This window comes from Lissotriton vulgaris, chromosome 7, assembly GCF_964263255.1.
Source record: "Lissotriton vulgaris chromosome 7, aLisVul1.2, whole genome shotgun sequence".
Lineage (NCBI taxonomy): Eukaryota > Metazoa > Chordata > Amphibia > Caudata > Salamandridae > Lissotriton > Lissotriton vulgaris.
Window position 1 is genome coordinate 72,251,017 of NC_141695.1, and position 16,753 is coordinate 72,267,769.

The 16,753-nt window shown below is 43.2% G+C and overlaps 1 protein-coding gene across 1 annotated transcript; it reads right to left on the reverse strand.

Moving 5' to 3' along the window:
• Positions 1 to 270: 270 nt before the first annotated feature.
• On the reverse strand, positions 271 to 1,197 carry LOC147700778 (olfactory receptor 1G1-like). Its single transcript, XM_086928484.1, has one exon. The coding sequence runs from the start codon at positions 1,195 to 1,197 to the stop codon at positions 271 to 273; it is 927 nt and encodes a 308-aa protein (XP_086784610.1).
• Positions 1,198 to 16,753: the final 15,556 nt, after the last annotated feature.

Genomic DNA, 16,753 nt, shown 5'->3' on the forward strand with positions numbered 1-16,753 from the left:
ATAACTCTTCCTTATGAATACATTATTAACTAAAATATTTAACATTATTTCTGGTCTACATGAATAGTTTCCATGATGTATTTTTGGATGTTAATACTAGGCAATTTTCTTTACAACAGTGAATATCATTAAAATGGAGTGTTTCTTGCATAGCTCAATGAAATGTTCGCCTTTTTTAAAATGATTTACTAATATTGAACATGTGCATATGATATTTGTTACCTATAAGTGATTTTGCCAATTAATCATTGCCCATTGCTATATTCTATTCTATGTTGTTTTCTTTGTTTTCCTGACAGCATTTTTAAACTCTGTATTCTTCAGACTGTATATGATTGGGTTACACAGTGGGGTAAGAGCGATATACACCAAAGATGATATCTTATTGGTTTTAATTGAAAACGTTGATGTTGGTCGCATGTACGTTGAAGCGAGAGAAACATAAAATAGCACAACAACAGTGAGGTGGGAAGTGCATGTTGAAAAGGCCTTATTTCTTCCACCAACAGATTTGATTTTCAAGATTGATGAGACGATGTTGATATATGAGATGATTATTAAAACAAATGACATCAATGTCAAAAGAGCACCCAAAATGTAGGTAAGAATCTCAATTCCACGAGTGCTGGTGCAAGAAATCTTCATCATGGCTGTCAAATCACAGAAGAAGTGGTCAATTATGTGAGACTCACAGAAGGAGAGGCTATGCAAAGCTATTGTGTGTGGTAATGCCTCTATAAGTCCCAGTGTCCAGCTTACAGCAGCCATTTGGATGCACATAGCCTTGTTCATGATGGTCAAGTACCGTAACGGGTTGCAGATGGCGACAAACCGATCGTAAGCCATGACTGTGAGAAAAAACACTTCTGTACATAACATGACCATGAAAAAATACCACTGCAATAGACATTCAGTCAAAGTTACATGAATACCCTCTAGAAAGAAGTGACCTAGCATCACTGGGAAAATAACTGAGGTATAGCTGATATCGATGAAGGACAAGTTGCTCAGGAAGAAATACATAGGGGTGTGCAGACACGAAGTAGAATAAATTGTTGTCATGATAAGAAGATTTCCAACCACAGTTAGCAGATAAATTAGTAAAAATGCAACAAAAAGTGGAACTCTCAGCTGAGGAAGGTCAGAAAATCCCACAATCAGGAACTTTTCCTCGGAACTCAGGTTCGGCCCTTCCATTTGTCAGAAGTACTGCACAACTCTGATTTGAATATAATCTGAAAAGGAAAAATCATGCAATGTAAATATAGGCGATTTTGGGAAAAATAAATAGGAACGTTGATTGTTTCCAAATCTTTTAAAAAGGAAAAAAATAAATTTTCAATGAATATCACCATACAATATAAGCATGGTGCCATGTCTGGGAAAGGGGTAACTGTTAAAGCCAACACAAGTTAATAACATTTGTTTAGCTCCTTTCCTTTCTCTGAGAACTGAGGGCCCGATTTACTAACAGAAACTTCCCAAAAAGCGAGTGCAATTTGAACACTGTTGTCGTATGACCTGTCTGTAATTCTGCGATGCAACCTATGTGCTAATAGGTTGTGTCACATCATGGCCCATTTCAGAGGGTCACAGATTGATAATTTGGTTACAATCCCTGTCAGAGTGAAGCCACCGAATTAACATGTGCTTAGCCTTCTTGTACTCTGGCACAAATATAGTCAGACTCAGCTCAGGGACAATGTGTAATGTATTTATGCAGCACACAAACAGCAATAAAGTGAAAACACAAGAAAATCCCACACTCATTTTGAAAAATAGAGTAAATTGTAAGCAATTATTTAACATCAAAAAGACAAAAATCCAATTAGTGAAATCAGAGTTATGATTTTTTATTTTAATTGAAGAGCATCGAAGAACCTCACAATATTCCACGAACATATGACCCCGCTGGCCAACAACCCTCGGTATCGACATATTTTCATACCCAGACAACATCCAACTCATCCTCTCACTCACAGATGATCTCATCACCATCAGAAACAACTGCAGCAGATGCATGACAAACGTCATCAACTTGATGAAGAACAACTGCCTCCAGCAGAACACAGACAAGACAGTAGTACTGATCTTTGGCAAGAGCAGCAACAATATGGATTGGCTCCTGATGGCCATCAGACCTCGGACTGGCACCCACTCCCTCTGACCATGCCAGAAAACCTCAGAATCATCTTTGACAACAAGCTCACCATGAAATCACAAATCAATCAACGCCTTCTCCTCTGTCTGCTTCCTCACTCTGCACATGCTATGTAAGATCTACCCCTACACAGGAGATACACCATGACACAGGCCCCCATCACCAGCCGACAGGACTATGGCAACGCCCTCTACGTAGAAATCGCCACACACTTCCTACAGAGACTTCAGACCATAAAAAATGCCACATCCAGAATCAGCCTCGGCCTTCTCTGATTAACCCACCTCACACCTCACCTCAGGCAACTCCAATGGCTCTCCATACAGAAAAGATTTCAATTCAAGCCGCTGACCCATGCACACAAGGCTATACAAGACTAAGGACCCATGTATATCAACCACCACTTCCAACAACAGTCAATAGGATTACACTCCAACTCCCTTTCACATAACCATATTCCCCATATTTACCAAAGCAGATGTGGGGACGCTCCTACTACCACATCGCAGCAAAGCCCTGGAAAAGCATCCTCATGCACCTCCAGGTCATCACCTCACTTCTGAAATTCCAAATGGCCCTTAAGACCTGCCTGTTTGAATAAGTCTCCGGGGCCTGCAAGCACCTGGGTACCCTATCAAATGATTGCTGCAATTTACAAATCCTGATTGATTGAAGGGACACAATAGTGCTTAAAAGATGAAAGTGCATATAGCAGACATCTAGTTGCGCAAGACTGGCACAAAATTGAAACCTATAGCAGATTGCATTAGAGTACACATTGGATACAAATGGAATCTGGTCCCTGCAGGTGCTTACCTTTGGTACTCCTCAATTTAGCAGAACAACAGGGCTCACGCAGCAGGGTATGTCACTGAGGGTTTGAGGAAGGCTCCAGGAAACAGAGTAGTCCTTCCAGGTGCAGCACAACAGTCCTCAGAGGTACACAGCGGGCCACAGCAGCAGTAGTTCTTCTGAGAGTCCTTTTGCAGCTCCAGAAAATGAACTGAAAAGTGGGTCTGAAGTTCCTAATTATATACATGGTGGCTTTTTGACCTAGGAGAAAATACTAGAGAATTCCACTTAATGTGCTTGAAGATTCTTGCATCACCTGTCCTGACTCTAAACTGGCTGCATGAACAATGAAGTAGTTATATGTACTTCGTATGAAGGTAGGTCGCAGACCGATCAGTGCAAGTGGAACTCCGCCCAGCTCTGCCACTCCCATCCTGTTAGTTATGGCCCATCCAGGCACACATAATCACTCTATTGTGTGTCTGTCAGGGAGGAATGAATAAAGTCCAACTGTCAACTTCATCCAGTCTTGTGACCCAGGAACAAGCTGCCAGAAATAAATAGTTTGTTCAAGAAAATGGCAATTTTCAGAAAGTGGCATTTTCAAAATTGTATTTTATATTTCAACTTTATCATTAAAGAGACTTTTAAATTACAACTCATCAGACAGTAAACATCAACATCAGACATTAGCACTGATTAAATGTAATAGGACAATCAAATGTTACATGTGCTATAAAAGGGGAGATGAAGTTTTGGTAAGGAAGTTATATTGGGAAGTCAAACAGGCAGTTAAAAACTGCATTCAAATTGCAATGTCAGTCCAGGGTCATCGAGCGCTCCCCGATTATATCTTGGGTCAGGGTCAATGTTTCTGACTATAAAGTTCTGGCATACACTGATGATGTCATAGTACTAACTAGCAATGTATCATCTTCTTTTCCAGCTATTAAGAACCTAGCGGAACAATATGACCTGCTCTTGGGTTACAAACTTAATGTTCAGAAAACCCAGGTTGTCCAATCTACCACTATGGGTCCCTCTGCAGCACCAGTGGTCCAAAATGCGATGTATTTAGGGATAAAAATCACAGCTGCGGTAGATAGTATACCAGACTTGAATATTTCACCCATTATAGACACGGTTAGCTCCACTTTGGCAAGATTAGACAACTTGTACCTATCTTTGTTTGGTAGAAGGAATGTTTTAAAAATACTGATCCTACCAAAGTTTTTGTATATATTTAGAACAATCCCATAAGAATTCTCACAGTCTAGCCTTGCCTGTGCCGAAAGATGTTGTAACAGATTTTTATGGGGCTATCGCCAGCCTCAAACGGCGGCAAAGTGGATGCACCTTCCACTGGACAGGGGCGGGTTGTCTGTGCCCAACCTGGTGCTCTATAACTGGTCAGCTCTACTTCAGCACATTGCACTACCGCTCTTCGGGGCTAGGGCAGAACTCCCACCGTATTGCAGTCCCTCTATTTTTGAGATTGTCTTAGGGTAAGACACCAAGGGGATACTATTGTCAGTTCAAGGTTGTTATGTCAATGTATTCAGTTTGGAGGAAGGTTCGTCGGAAATGTCTAATTTCTAACACCAACTACTATACATGGATTCCGGGTTGGTGGCGCCATTTGAGGAGAGACATTGCATAAGGGCAGACCTCTGAGAATCGCCTTTTTAAATTTATGTACTTGTGTGTACTTGTATTATTTTATGTTTTACTGAATTACTGTGGCCAAAGCGGTAATTTTTAATATCGGATTCTCTTAAATGCTGTTGGAGTGTTTTTGCAGTTAAACGCACGCAGCGCAGCTGATTACTAGCGCCACCTTCTTCCTACCTTCAGTTAGCGGCCCCTCTGCCCCGGTCCACCGCGGCTCCTCTGCCGATTGAGTGGAGGGCGGCTCACCTACCGCGGCTCCTGGTGCCGGTCTGGTGGTGAGAGCGGGCGCCATATTGGGAGGAGTCAGAGAGCACTGGGACCTGAGGCAGCGGTCCAGTTGCTCGAGACTCCCTCCCATAAAACGATAGGGAGACGCTCTTTCCCTCGTGGATTCCGGGTTGGTGGCAGCATCCCGGCGCCATTTGAGGACAGACATTGCATAAGGGCAGACCTCTGAGAATCGCCTTTTTAAATTTATGTACTTGTGTGTACTTGAAATTTATGTACTTTTGTGTACTTGTATTATTTTATGTTTTACTGAATTACTGTGGCCAAAGCGGTCATTTTTAAAATCGGATTCTCTTAAATGCTGTTGGAGTGTTTTTGCAGTTAAACGCACGCAGCACAGCTGATTACTAGCGCCACCTTCTTCCTACCTTCAGTTAGCGGCCCCTCTACCCCGGTCCACCGCGGCTCCTCTGCCGATTGAGTGGAGGGCGGCTCACCTACCGAGGCTCCTGGTGCCGGTCTGGTGGTGAGAGCGGGTGCCATATTGGGAGGAGTCAGAGAGCACTGGGACCTGAGGCAGTGGTCCAGTTGCTCGAGGCTCCCTCCCATAAAACGATAGGGAGACGCTCTTTTCCTCGTGGATTCCGGGTTGGTGGCAGCATCCCGGCGCCATTTGAGGAGAGACATTGCATAAGGGCAGACCTCTGAGAATCGCCTTTTTAAATTTATGTACTTGTGTGTACTTGTATTATTTTATGTTTTACTGAATTACTGTGGCCAAAGCGGTAATTTTTCAAATCGGATTCTCTTAAATGCTGTTGGAGTGTTTTTGCAGTTAAACGCACGCAGCGCAGCTGATTACTAGCGCCACCTTCTTCCTACCTTCAGTTAGCGGCCCCTCTGCCCCGGTCCGCCGCGGCTCCTCTGCCGATTGAGTGGAGGGCGGCTCACCTACCGCGGCTCCTGGTGCCGGTCTGGTGGTGAGAGCGGGCGCCATATTGGGAGGAGTCAGAGAGCACTGGGACCTGAGGCAGCGGTCCAGTTGCTCGAGGCTCCCTCACATAAAACGTGATGTGTTGGAGGGAGCGCAGCGGGCGCAACGGAGGCGCGCCGGAGTTGCGCTAGAGTTAAGCTCGTCCGCGAGCGTCCGGGGCTAGGGGCTAAGGACTCTGTTAGTTCCTATATTTACACATCCGCTAAGTTGCAAGCGTTAAGACCTACCCCTATGATGTGTCCCCCCGTACCTCTCAATACAACGAAACGAACATCTCGTCTTGGTATTAGCAATCCCGCCAACCTAACCGCAGATCCCGCCCCTAAGTATGCGGTGCTTACAACCACACCTAGCGCAACATGCAATTTTAGGTGCATTTATTGAAACACTCGCTCTATGACCAGACATCAGACGGATATATTTCTGCTACTAATTGACACAAAACCAGATATGCTGTTACTGACCGAAACATGGCTCACCCCGGATTCTCTACCGGACATTTTAGCTGCTTTACCAGCAGACTATTACATTCTATCAGCAATACGTCCAGCAGGGTAAACTGGGGGAGGAGTGGCCATCATTGTTAGTAAAAAACATCAACTCAGACAATTATCATCTTTATCTCTGCCCAATACAGAAAATATAGTTGCTAAACTAGATACTGCTAATGGAACACTTGTATTGGTGCTACTGTATCGTCCACCTCAAACAATGGCCACATTTCCTTCCATTCTAGCAGAGCAACTGGCTCTGCTGGTTACAAACCACTCTAAATTACTTTTGGTTGGAGACTTGAATTTTTGGTTCGATAACACACTATTAGATCCTCAAGCAGCAGAGATGAAGGACCTTCTTAATGACATTAATTTGACACAACATATCAACACCGAGACTCATCAGAAGGGCCATAGTCTCGATCAAATCTGGTCTTCGAACTTACCAGTACATTCTATTGATATAAAACCTTGTAGCTGGTCTGACCACTCTAGCATAAGTTTCTCTTTCCATATAGATAAAACTACTCAATTTAAGCTGCAAATTAGTAAGACCACTCGAAAATGGACTTCCATGGATATGTCAGCTTTTTTAAACTTTTTAAACACTTCCCTTCCCCTACAGAGTACTAATGTGGAGGTAGCTGACCTCAGGTTTAAAGAATGGCTAACCACAGCCACTAATATTTACGCCCCTCCTACTCGTCTTTGTAGCTCTAGAAGCACGGACGCACACAAATGGTTCACACCTGAGCTAAAAAAATTTAAATTGGAAGTGAGGCAACAGGAGAGAATATGGCGATCTAATTATTGCCCTCAAGCCAGGGCTGCTTACTGCCTAGCTAGGAAAGCATACCAAAAATTTTTACATAATCACAAGACTGCTTCTTTCTCCACAAAAATTGTAAGTTCTACCAACAAGTCGAAAGAAATTTTCAGAATTGTGAACGAATTATGTAATGACGACAGAACCTCTCCTCAGGTAGTCCCTTCACAAACACTCTGTAATTCCTTGAATGACTTTTTTAGTGAAAAGATACTATTGATTAAACAGAATATATCCAAACTCCCAGTCTGCGCCCCTTTGGATGATATTTTTTTTAATCCATCAACATTACACTCTTTTCCTCCCATTGACTCAAAGGCTTTTTTAGATTTATTGACTAGAGTCAAATCAGGATCTCCTGTGGATGTTTGTCCCCCTCAAATCATGAGGGAAATTGGCCGGGCCATCCCTAACAGCATGATATCATTGCTTAACAATTCCCTTACATCTGGGATAGTCCCCAGCAGCTTCAAGCAGGCCTTATTGATTCCCCTTACTAAGAAACCTGGCATAGACCCTCTCGACCTCACTAATTATCGGCCTATATCCCTTCTGCCCTATCTATCAAAGATTTTGGAGGCTCATGTCACCAACAGCCTTTCAAACTTTGTTGAAGATTCTGGTTATTTACAACCTAACCAGGCAGGCTTTCGGCCTGGTCATTCCACTGAGGCAGTAATATTGGCCATTCAAAACAACTTGAGGTCTAACGCCGACAAAAATTTACATCAAGCTTTGGTGCTTCTTGATCTGTCTGCAGCATTTGACACGGTTGACTATTCCATTCTGGTCAACCGTGTCGAACAGGCCGGCCTCAGAGATTCTGCCTTGGCCTGGCTGAAATCTTTCATATCTGAACGCACCCAGTCTGTTCGGCTAGGGTCTTTTACAGCTCCTAAAATTAATTCTTTTTGTGGGGTCCCTCAAGGCTCTTCCTTGTCCCCTTTACTATTTAATTTATATATGCGGCCCCTTTTGTTTTCCCTAAGAGAGCACAAAGTCACTGTATATAACTATGCAGATGACTTGCAGTTAGTTTTTGTACTAAACTCACCTAATGCTGTAGAGAATTTTCAGGCAACTATGACCTTAATTCAGAGCTGGATGTCTTTAAATCACCTCAAATTAAACCCGGGGAAAACTGAATTGATCTTGCCCGGGAAGAGCGAGATTAGTTGGAGCCCACACTTCTGGCCATCTGATATGGGTCTCCCCCCCAAAAAATCTCAAACAGTAAAGAGTTTGGGAGTGACCATTAATGAGGACCTTGCCTTAAAATCCCAGATTGGAATTGTAGTTTCTTCTGGATTTTTTCAATTAAGGAAAATAAAAAAAAATTGCACACCTTCTTACCCACTCTGCCTTGATTCAGGTAGTCACCGCCCTAGTCCTTTCCCACATCGACTTCTCAGTCTCTACCTGGGCTTACCTGTAGGTCAACTTAGAAGACTGCAATACCTGCAGAATCAAGCTGCTAGACTGATCTGTAAGGTACCTAAATGGGAATCGATTGAATTAGGGCTAGAGAATTTGCACTGGCTACCTGTGGCTCAGAGAGCCGCATTCAAAGCCGGATGCATCATTTTCAAGGCTTTGCAAGGCAAGGGCCCCCTGTTCATCAGGCAATTGATAGGGAGATACACCCCCTCACGTAGCCTGAGATCAGCCCACAAAGATCTACTTGAGGTACCCCGGTTCAAGAAAAAGCGACAGGGAGGTAGCTGTTTTCACTTTCTAGCAGCTTCCTTGTGGAATTCTCTACCTTTGACTGTTCGACAGAGTAAGGACCTCCTTGCCTTTAGAAAGGCATTTAAGACCTTCCTTTATACACAGGCCTATTTGAAATAGTGACTCTTGTTGGTATCTCTTTTGTTATGTTTTTTTTATCTCTCTTCAGCGCCAAGAAGCTTTTGGGCGTATGTGCGCTTTACAAATTTTAAATAACATAACATAACATACACCTCTTGCAGCAGCCAGATTGCTGCCCTCCATCTTCCAAGATCAGGTCACATTTAGGTGGAGGTTACAGGGAATAATGGCTCTAGGGGATCTAGTCTGCGAGGGGAAGATGGCTTCCTTTCAATTTTTAAAAGATAAGTTTGCCCCAAACATGCATGAATTCTTTAAGTATCTACAGGTCCGAAGCTATTTAGATAAACTGTCGCATCAAGTCTCCACCCTATTTTTTAAGAATACACTTATGGAATTGATTTTGCGGAAGTCACGAATTGGGCTGCTTTATCAAAATCTTCTTCTGGGTCTCCCTGATGACTTATCTTCTTACAATACTAAATGGGAGAATAAGTTAGGGAAAGTTGGTGTGTACATCTCCTAGGCCTTAGAATTATCAAGTTCTGTGTTATTCTCCGGGAGCCTACAATCCCAAAGCTACATGGCCCTATTTGACCTCTACTATACTCCTGCCAAAATTTCTAAATGGGGTGGTAGCATGAGTCACAGCTGCCCAAGATGTGGTTTGGTCGCTGCCAATGACGTGCATATGTTCTTTACCTGCTCCAAACTCGAAGCATTTCTTCAAGATGTCCAAATATTTATCAACTTAAGCCTTAAAATCCCGCTGATTCTATCCCCTGAGCTTGTAATATTGGGCTGTGAGACTGACTGTCTGTCTGTTAGAACAAGGTAAGTTTCTGCTCTGCTTTTTATTGCCATGCCATTTTGATTTGTTTTTGAATAATAAAAAAAAAAAAAAAAAATTAAGGGGCTACTCAAGTGGGTGTCACAATAAGTGTTGCAGGCCCAGCAGTAGCATTTAATCTACAGGCTCAGGATATATGGTATACTATTTTACTAGAGACTTACAAGTAAATAAAATCTGCCAGTCATGTGTAAGCCAATTACCACATTTACTATGTTCTTGCCAGTACAAGCACTTTAGGACTGCCTAGCAATGGTAAAGTGCATAGAGCTCTAAAGCCGACGGAAACAAATTTCAGAAAAAATAGGAGGGTGCAAGCAATAGGTTGTGGCACCAGTTGAAAGTGGGAGAAAACTGCAACCTCCTGGGAGTTCTCATCAATAAGGTGGAAGAAACTGGACAGACTGGGGAGGTCAAACCTAGGAGAGTGTTCCAAAATGAAGACCATTCCCTGTAGCAAGATGGACCACCTTCAAATGTTGGGATTCTCACCCCTCATCTACATGAGGCATCTGAGGTGCCAGTGGCCTGATGGAACCCGGAAATGAGTCAGAAGTGAGTAACAAATAGATATAGTCTCAGTTTATTTAGTGCCCAAACCACAGCCAAGGCTTCCCTTTCAATTGCATTCCACCTCCGTTCCCTGGGAATTAGCCTCCTAAAGATGAAAGCTACAGGTTGGAATAGGCTCTCCTTATTTATCTGTGATAAGAAGGCCGCTAAAGACTTTCTGATATTCTTTTCTCCAGATTAGCCCTTTTAGGCTTCTTCTTTCAAGGCAATTTAGTAACTTGGGCAGCAATGGTGCCATATACCTTAATACACCTTCTGCAGTTATCAGTGAGGCTAAGGAAGGCTCTCACTTCTATCTCGATCTTTGGGGACTCCCAGCCCTGGATAGTCTCGGTTTGGCCTGGAGGTGCTGCCACTTATCCCCACCCACAGTGTGTCCCAAGTACACCATGGAACCCTGCTGTATTAGAATAATTAAAACTTAAATATGCCAATCAAGTGTAAACAAGTGTACCCTGTTTTAGGGAATGAGCACAAGCACTTACGCAGTAGTCTGCAGTGACAAATTGCAGAGTCCTAAAGCCAGCTAAAATAGGATGGTGAAGTCTAAAAACTTAGATGATGACCAATCTAAGGCCTGCTTACTGAATATCAATCAAGGATGTCACAATTTGAGGCCCCAGTGACTGACAACAAACACAGGGATGGTGGCCTGCAAGGAACAGCAGACCACCAACCCTGTTTTCAAATTCCAAATTGGAAACTTTTTTTAAAGCAGGGTTGATTTGGGAAAGTGAAAGGCAGTGTTCAGCCTGGTAGAAGGGCAAACATCTGTCAAGCATTCTTTAGTCGCTCAGAAGTAAAAGTACTACTTATGACAGCTTTTTATTGACTTGTGTAGAATACAATCTTCGAAAAGGAGGACCTACAGGAACCTGAATGCTATTGGCCCATCTCTTTTCTGGATGCCTTGACAAAAATAGTAGGCCGAATAATATTAGAACGACTTCAGGTCTGGAAATAGGACAATGTGGTTTTATTTGACCTACAATATGGTTTTCATGAGGGTTTAGGGATGGTTGAACCAAGTTTAAATGTATCAATTTTAATGGGTAAATATGCACGGGCTAAGAAGGGAAAGTTGTGTTTAGCATATGTGGACCTAACAGCAGCTTTTGACTGTGTGAGACATAGTAAACTCTGGGAGATATTAGAAGTTAAGGGGGTTGGCGTACAGATTATTTACTTTCTTACGCGTTTTTATAGTGATGCCAAGGCACATGTATGATGTAGTTTGAATGGTGAGCGCTCATCCTCATTTCCAATAAGGAGGGGAGTCAGGCAAGGATGTGTACTGGCCCCCTTTCTTTTTAATCTTTATATTAATGGCTTGGGCGAGGCACTCCTGAAAGACAAGCAAGATTTTCCTCAAGTAGTTGGATGTCCAATACCAGCTGTCCTGTATGCGGATGACACAGTATTGATGTCCCGCATGCCAATAGGTCTCCAGAGGGTTTTAGATAGGTTTTCTAACTTCATGAAAGAACTTGGCCTTAGAGTGAATACCTCGAAGACTTTTATTATGCGGTGGAGCCATGGGAGTAAGAGGTCCAAGGATATGTTTGTGACAGGACAGAAGATTGGGGTTACTAAGAGATTTTCGTACCTCGGAATTCTCTTTGACCAAAATGATTCCTGGGTACAAGCAGTTTCAGCGAAAAAACGAGCTTTATTAAGAAAAACAAACGCCCTTGCCAACTTTGCAAGAAAACTGGGTAGTAGAGCTTATTAAAATCTACAAAGCAAAGTGTGTCTCCTCCACGGTGTATGGGGCAGGGGTCTGGGGTTTCACTGAGTTGCTCCCAAATCAACGGTGTACAACTCTTTTTTAAGATACATTTTGTCTGTGCCGAACAGTACCTCATCGTATATATGTCATGCTGAGTTGGACCTCCCTTTCATTTCTGATTGATAAAACTAGAGCCTATTTTTTTATGGCATAGGCTCTGGACTAGAGAAGAGATAAAGCTAAATAAAGATATTTGAACAGATAGTCTGAAATAGTAAGGGACCCTAAAGATCCCAAGGGTAAGATATGTTCGAGGCATGATATAGGTCGCATAGAACACTTCACCGATCCAAGAACTACTCAGATGACAACTAGAAAGGAGCTAAAAAAAAGAGGGTCTTTTGTTATTGGACATTATCAGAATATCGTCAGAGGTTACAAAACCAACTGTCCAGGATAATCAATTGATTTTAACTACTCTTATTATTCAACCCTATTCAACTTTTGTACCAGGTGTTTATGACAGGTTTTTATTGACCAGATGTAGGTTGGGGGACTTTCACAGACTTGTTAGTTTTCCGAAAATGAATGACTGGGCTCAAGACCTCCAAATGTATCCTTTTGATAATTATTCAGCACAGTCTAATATACATGTTGGTTTTTATTTGTAGGTTTTATGCTGATTTGAGGAAAGTATGTATTTTATCAGTCCTAAAATCATTGGGGCCTTGACAATGTGGACCTGCTCTCATTGTATTACAAATTTTGGATAATGTGCTCAGGGTTTTTAGGATTGTAACTTTTTTTCAACGTGTACTTAGTAAAGGAACATGTATGTTTACCTAATTCATTGTTTTTAGAAACTGGTATTGGTATAATTCTATTATGTTTTAAATGTTTATAATGAATTGTGGATAATATTCGTTGTTGTTCGGTATCCCATCTTATGTCATGATTTATGTGTTACTTTTTTATGCCTTTATGATTGTTTGATATAGCAATCGAATAAAGCTTTCTTTGACCTTGATCTTGACAGCTTGTACAAAGATGTCAGTTTTCTGAAATTATCTGAACTGAAGTTAATGCAGTTCTATTTGGAAGTGGGTGCTAAGGCTATTCCATAATTTGAGGCCTTAGTTTAATGTTGTCAGTGGGAAGAATAAGAATTCTATGACTAGCAAATAAGGACACAGGGTAGAATCACTTGACGAGAGAAAAGGAAGATCAAAATAAGAACACAGGACCACATCATGAAACTTTGCTATTAGGTGTTCTTGGTAGTAAAAAAAAACAGCACTTGGTGCAAATTCCTTTTATTAACATATTGATAAATCAAACTTGGATGCTGATTATGTGCTACTAGGAAGTAGAGTATCAGCTTCAATTACCTTTAGACTGAAGCAAGGACGTGGGTCTGGCTAATCTGACTGCAGATCTAGGTAAAGAAATAATATCCATGAAAAGAGATTAAAGATTTTATAGACTGGGAAAAAAGTACAACTAGTAAGAGCAGGAAGAAATACAGATAAAAAGTATTGGCAAAGCAATAGGTCTCGCATTTGGTACCGTATAATTGTTTAGTTATCCAGCACAATAACCTTGGTGCAACAACATCAAGTGTTGCATGGCTAAACACTTATAAGGTCCCAAAGGTGAGACCTATTGGCTATGCCAATGCTTGTTTTGAGTGAGTGGCTCGTGCAGGTATGCCACTGTGAGGTAGAGATACTGCGAGTGTTTTACAGGAGCACCTGTGGCATTGTGCCTCTTCAAAATGTATCTTGGTTCTGGTGTAATACTTCTAGCCCCTATTCTTGTCCTCTCGCACCCAATGCATCCCTACATGTCCCATGTACAGCCGGGGTTGACACTCCTATCACCCTTGCCCTCCAGTGACACTTTACCCGTCATAGGTGGTGGTGGACGTGGTGGACATGGTGGTGAACACGGTGGTGGCGGTGGACGTGGTGGTGGTAGTGGACATGGTGGTGGTGGATGTGCTGGTGGTGGTGGTGGACATGGTGGTGGATATGGTGGTGGTGGTGGACATGGTGGACGTGGTGGATGTGGTGGTGGTGGATGTGGTGGTGGAATTGGTGGTGGAGGTGGTGGTGGAGGTGGTGGTGGAGGATGTGGTGTTGGTGTTGGATGTGGTGATGGTGGACATTGTGGTGGTTGACGTGGTGGTTGATGTGGTGGATGTGGTGGTGGTGGTGGATGTGGTGGTGGATGTGGTGGTGGTGCTGGACATGATGGTGGTGGACATGTTGGTGGTGGTGGTGGATGTGGTGGTGGACATGGGAGACGTGGTGGTGGACTTGGTGGTGGACATGGTGGTGATGGACATGATAGTGGTGGGGATGTGGTGGTGATGGTGGACATGGTGGTGGATGTGGTGGTGGATGCGGTGGTCGATGTGGTGGTGGTGGTGGACATGGTGGTGGTGAACATGGTGGTGTGGAACGTGGTGGTGGTGGACGTGGTGGTGGATGTGGTGGTTGTGGACATGGTGTGGTGGTGGATGTGGTGGTGGACGTGGTGATGGTGGACATGGTGATGGTGGTGGTGGATGTGGTGGTGGCGGACTTGGTGGTGGACGTGGTGGTGGACATGGTAGTGATGGTGGAGATGGTGGACGTGGTGGTGATATACGTGGTGGTGTTGGGGTTGGGCATGGTGGTGGTGGTGGACGTGGTGGTGGACATAATGGTGGTGGATGTGGTGGGTGTGGCAGACTTGGTGGTAGATGTGGTGGTGGTGGACATGGTGGTGGCCTTGGTGGTGGTGGTGGACATGGTGGTGGACATGGTGGTGATGTTGGACATGGTGGACACGGTGGATGTGGTGGTGTGGACATGGTGGTGGTGGTGGTGGACATGGTGGTGGTGGTGGACGTGGTGGTGGTGGACGTGGTGGACATGGTGGTGGTGGACGTGATGGACATGGTAGTGGTAGACGTGGTGGTGGGCATGGAGGATGTGGTGACATGATGGTGGTGGATGTGGTTGATGTGGTGGTGGTGGTGGGCGTGGTGGTGGTGGTGGATGTGGTGGTCGTGGTGGTGGATGACTATTGGGTAGGAGGGTGCTGGCAGAATGAGGAAGGAGAGGAGGATCTCGAAGGGGGCACATGGGAGAGCAGAAAGATGCCGAATATTAGAAACAACAAGCAGTCTCTGCATGGTAACAGGGACCAGACACATACAGCATTTACTTTTGATTAAACGCGTGCATGTTTTGCATTGGGCTGTTTTGCCACTCGTACACGTTTGGCATTTACCTTTCGGGAGTGAGCAGCGGCGCCATCTGTTTTGAAGGTACGATCAAGATAATTAAAAATTGATGGAGCCGCTGCTCGCTCCCGCAAGGGAAATGCCAAATTTGCCCGAGTTGCAATACAAACAAATGGAAAACATGCACACGTTTAGGCAAAAGTCCTGAGCAATGGCTAAAGGCCCCCCTAAGCAGCCTTACGCGAAGCGTAGGCCAGACCTAAAAATAGGATGTGAGTGAATTTATAGACTCTAAAAGAAGAGTTTAAACAAAGACTGGAGTCACATATGGAGGAGAGCATGTCGGGACCTGGGGGAGAAGATCAACAGACACAGGGAGGAAATTATGAAGTCTTCAGTCAACACCCAAGAGTCTGTCCTTGGAGAAGATGATGGCATTAAGAGTGAGAAACATGAGCAAAGTGGTATAATAAGAATATGGGTACTTAGGCTCTGCTAGTTTGGAAATGTCCTGCGGATTGTCTTGTGGGCAATAAACCAATAAAAGGTGTTCATGCTTAAAATATTATGAGAAGAGAAGGATAAAGGGGAAAAACAATGAATAGTAGAGAGGAAACTACACACATCATGAAAAAAAGGAAAGAAGGCTGAAGGCAATTTTGTAAAAAAATTCAAATTGTCTATTTGTATATTTTTCTTGTCTGATACCTACCTGTGCTCTTTTTGAGGGTCCAACTCTGGTGGAGAGGGGATGTCACTGTAGATGAGCCTATGAAAGCACAGAAGAAAACACATTACAACATGTGATGGAAAATTACTTTCTTTTCTTTTAAACTTACTTGACATTGAATGGAAATGATATACGATGAAGAAACAAATATTTGAGAAATCTGGAAAACTTTGAGCATACATTTAAGTTCACTATCAAGGAAGCACCTCTCTACATATGTGACAAACATCTGTTTGCATACATTTTGAGTGTACTTTGATTATGCTGTTGATCCGTTGTACAGTATTTTGTGCTGTTGTGTTATTGTTGTTATATATTGTTCTCTTTACTTGAGCAATGTCTACAATTGCTTGCTGCAGTTCCAACCAAAACAGACATAAGCTATAAAGTTTTCCTTGACAAACACACCGTGGTATCTACTTAATTGTAGCAGTTGTCGGGCCTGCATGCATGTGCCCACTCTCACTAACACTCCTATATCAACACAAACACACACACACATGTTCACTACATATTGAAAAAACACATACAAGTATACACTTACACACACCGATTCACAAACAAATGTACACACTAGTACCCAAACATTCCACAAAGCACTTACCTGACAGGCTGCAACGGAAAGGCAGGACCAACAGGTAGCCCGAGGGAGAAGCATGATGGT